Source organism: Mya arenaria, chromosome 17 (assembly GCF_026914265.1).
Source record: "Mya arenaria isolate MELC-2E11 chromosome 17, ASM2691426v1".
Classification (NCBI taxonomy): Eukaryota; Metazoa; Mollusca; class Bivalvia; order Myida; family Myidae; genus Mya; species Mya arenaria.
Window position 1 is genome coordinate 37685224 of NC_069138.1, and position 3850 is coordinate 37689073.

The 3850-nt window shown below is 34.4% G+C and overlaps 1 protein-coding gene across 1 annotated transcript; it reads left to right on the forward strand.

Moving 5' to 3' along the window:
- The first annotated feature begins 1465 nt into the window (after positions 1-1465).
- On the forward strand, positions 1466-3584 carry LOC128224750 (uncharacterized). The gene is made up of 3 exons (XM_052934762.1): positions 1466-1721; positions 2121-2258; positions 2562-3584. The coding sequence occupies exons 1-3, from the start codon at positions 1664-1666 to the stop codon at positions 2750-2752; spliced, it is 387 nt and encodes a 128-aa protein (XP_052790722.1). The 5' UTR covers positions 1466-1663; the 3' UTR covers positions 2753-3584.
- The last annotated feature ends 266 nt before the right edge of the window (positions 3585-3850 follow it).

Genomic DNA, 3850 nt, shown 5'->3' on the forward strand with positions numbered 1-3850 from the left:
CTTAAGTGTAGCACTATTTGATCTACATGTACATATAAAAATGTTTATGTTTTCTATATATTCTCGTATATGTCGAAAATCATTAAGAAGTAAACATGTTCAAGAAACATACTTTTTGTTGCTTTACCTGTAATACGGAAACTTCAATTTCACAGTCAAAAATTGGAAATTAAATAATAAAATGATTTGCGTTTGGAAAAGAATAAGCTCTGTAAATCTGATACTAACTCAATTTCGCCAAGATACCTCATTTGGGACCAAAATAACATGGCGAGTCATGAAAAAAAAAATGACGTCACACATGGAACTATAGCTCGTGTGAGCAAATTTTCTGTATGCGGTGAAGTTTAAAGCTGCACTCTCAAGATTAACCGTTGTGTTTGCATCGACAATGCTTCTAAGATGCAGGGCCGGCTCCAGGAATTGAAGTAATCTTTTGACATGCGTCTCTCCCTCAGAACTGAATATTATATGGTATAAAATGTTGAAAGGGGGGGGGGACTCCCCAAATCTGTTTTTAACAATTTCTTGTCCGAAATGATGCATTATCTTATTGCTTATATCCGATATTGAATAGAAAGTAAATTTGGACGATTTTATAAGGGGGCGGGGGAGCATGTCGAAAGTGATTATCCGATTAAATTCACTCTGAATTCAGTTCATACCAACAGGAGAGTTAAAGGACAGGATTAATATCATAAAAATTACCATTTAAATCAAACCAAATGTTTTGCTGCTAGAGTTAACCTGGGAAAGCAGGGTAAAATATAGATAGGAAGCTTGTTTTTAAACGGTTCTAAAATAGGGACAGAAAATCAAACAGACCAACCTATGTATAATTATATAGAAAGTAATCAAGATTTGGTGGTCACGCATTCAATGTGTCACACAGTTTGCTATCATTTATAAATGCTTTTCATTTTTTTTTCGCCCAGAAACCCAAACGTTGTTAAACTATTATCAGCACACATTTAGGTGGTTAAACCAATAAAAAATGGCCATGAAGGTTCTTGTACAGCAAAAGCATTGTCAGGAAAGCAAAGTACTACATTTGAATAATGTTGAAGGAGAAAACATTGCAAAACAATATGTATTTGGAGCTTAAATGATCTTAAAAGTATCGAAATCTCGCTTCACCCATTTATTAACAACAGACTGGTCGAAAGTTTACCTTCAAAACATTTTTATTCCGTAACTTAATATTATTAAATGAAAAACCGAGAGAAACATGGTGATTGTAAAGCCGAATGCACGTCATGATGTTTTAGAAATATATACTTTAAACTTTTTATCAGACGAAAACTGGTTCCGAAAATCCTATTTTTTCACCGTTTCACCGCCAGCTTGCAGCTCAGATACAAACACCTCTCTTAAACCGTTGCAGACTCGGAATACGTGTACCCCCTGATAAATTGTCATTCCTTTTATCTCTGCCTCTCCTGGTATGCAATAGAGCTCAACAAATCTATACAGAGGTAGACCAAATACATTACAAAAACGAGGTAGCAAATCATAAATGAACACTCGAAATCTGATGACATACGATTCCGGCTTACAACGATCCCGACTGAGAATAAAAGCTACCCCGGACTGTATCTTCCACCATAGGGGGCGAGGGAGTTGTAGTAAGAACAACTGAACAAACGTTTACAAGATCATAACCATGAAGGTGACAGTTGGATTTGCTGTTGCTGCGTGCTGTGTCCTTGGATATTTTTGTGGTATTTAGTTACACTACAATTTTCAGATATTTAATATTATGAATAAGACGTGTGTTGTAAATATTACGACTTAAATTAATTCGTCGAAGTATAACTATTAGGATAATGATAATCAAAGATAAGATGATGTTTCCGTAAATGATTTTATAGCAGGCGATTGATACGTGGAAATTGATGTAAAAATAAAAATGCAATAAACGTACGATATAAATATTAAATAGTTATAATAAGGGTGGTTTGGTTATCAAACAGAATGCCTGTCTGCATTTACATACATGGGTTAGGAAACGATTTCATTCATTGATGGCATTCATTTAATTATCCTTTTATTTTATTTTGGAACAGTATGTTTTTAAACAACAACCTATATTTACACCTTACTGCTTTAATCCCTAACAGGTCAGTCAGAGGCGTTCGAGTGTTATGTGTGTTCGTCTTTGCTCAGCAGTGACTGCGCTGACCCGTTCCTTTCGGGCTCTAAGGCGGACAATTGTGCCATGTGTGGTAAAAACAAGGCCAAGGCGGGAGACAATGAAGGTAGGAATTTATACACCAGTATTCATGAATAGGCCCATTTCCTTCCAAAAGTGGTTTTAAAATATTGCAGTTTTCCTTAAAAATTGAATTTACCTAAATAAGATATATAAAACAATTATACATGGGTTACTAAAAAGAAAGGTAAGTAGTATTCAACACAATTTAAATTTCCTATATAGGACAAAAAAGAAACAGTTCATGTTAGTAAAACTGCTCAATAGTCAGGTTTAAACCTGTTTTGGAACGTCAAATCTCACACTGATCGTTTAATAATGACTTTCGATTCGTTTTGTTTTGTTCCAGTGGTAACCCGTACATGTTTGCCCATCGCCCTGGGGTTGTCACCTGGTTGCACATCAAATAACGCGGGAGGTACAAGCACCGACGACTGCTACTGTAACAGCGCCCTCTGCAACGCCTCAACACGCGCCTCCATGACAACCGCCCTACTCTTTCTCATGCCTGCATTCCTTTCGTGCTTGAAGAATTTATAAGTGTGTGTTATGTGATAATGTTTAGTTAGTTGATACGACATGATTCTATTCTAATGTAGTTATCTGTATCCATCACAAACAGTGTTTATTGTGAATCTATGCTCAAAGCAAAGACGATCAGATTCTATAATTGAGCATAGATGTATACATAGGTTTAACATAGATTTATAAATCACAAATTGTTTTTAATGCAACTTTGTTTATTCTGCAAAACCATTTTGAATTTTCTCGGAAGACTGTTTTTACAAAGGACTGAAATGTTTGAAATATGAAGTAAATTTTACATTGAAATATTTTATTTTCAAAATAAGCTTTCTGGTATTTTTTAAAGATGTATATGATATCAAAATGGAGTCCGTAACTTTCAAATACATCTTATTTTTTATCAAAGCTATCGCAATCCTATTTCAGCTTATGCTAAAAAACATTATTGATTCTTACTTTTAGAATAAAATAAACGTGAATACGTGCAGTTTAAATGTTTTCTGACAGTATGACATTTCTGTTTTTGAAGGACAAATATCTTGTTTACATTCATTGAATTACTGCAACATGATATCGCTCGGTGAATAAGAGTTGTATTAGATACAGATATTGATATATTACATTCGTAGTATTAGCCTCTATTTAGCGTTCTCTAATGCTCTATTCAACACAAACTATTTGCATTTAAAAATGTTCTGCAATACCATATGAATCCGTCCAAAGAATACAACAGGTGCCAATTTACCCATGCCGCAGTAAACATATGTCTTTATGGAAATATGATGAAACTGTTTTATGATGCATAATTTTATGACGTTAATAAATTCAATAAACATTCTTAATAATATTTCATCTCTTTTTATTGAAAGTGAAGCTTACCATACAATTTCCCTTTTCAAGCGCATCCCGTGCTGATCAAGCTTCATATAATATATTTGTGTGCGTTTCCTTTAGTCCTATCCAGCCGGAAGTATCACTTTTTAAGTTTATCGAGTGTTTTTCCAACCTGATGTGTTATAATTCTGGTACCAAACAACCCATAAACAACATCTTTTCCAGGTCTAGTAAGTTTTTGGAAAGCCAAATCGTGTTTTGTAAATCCACTGAGGGCCT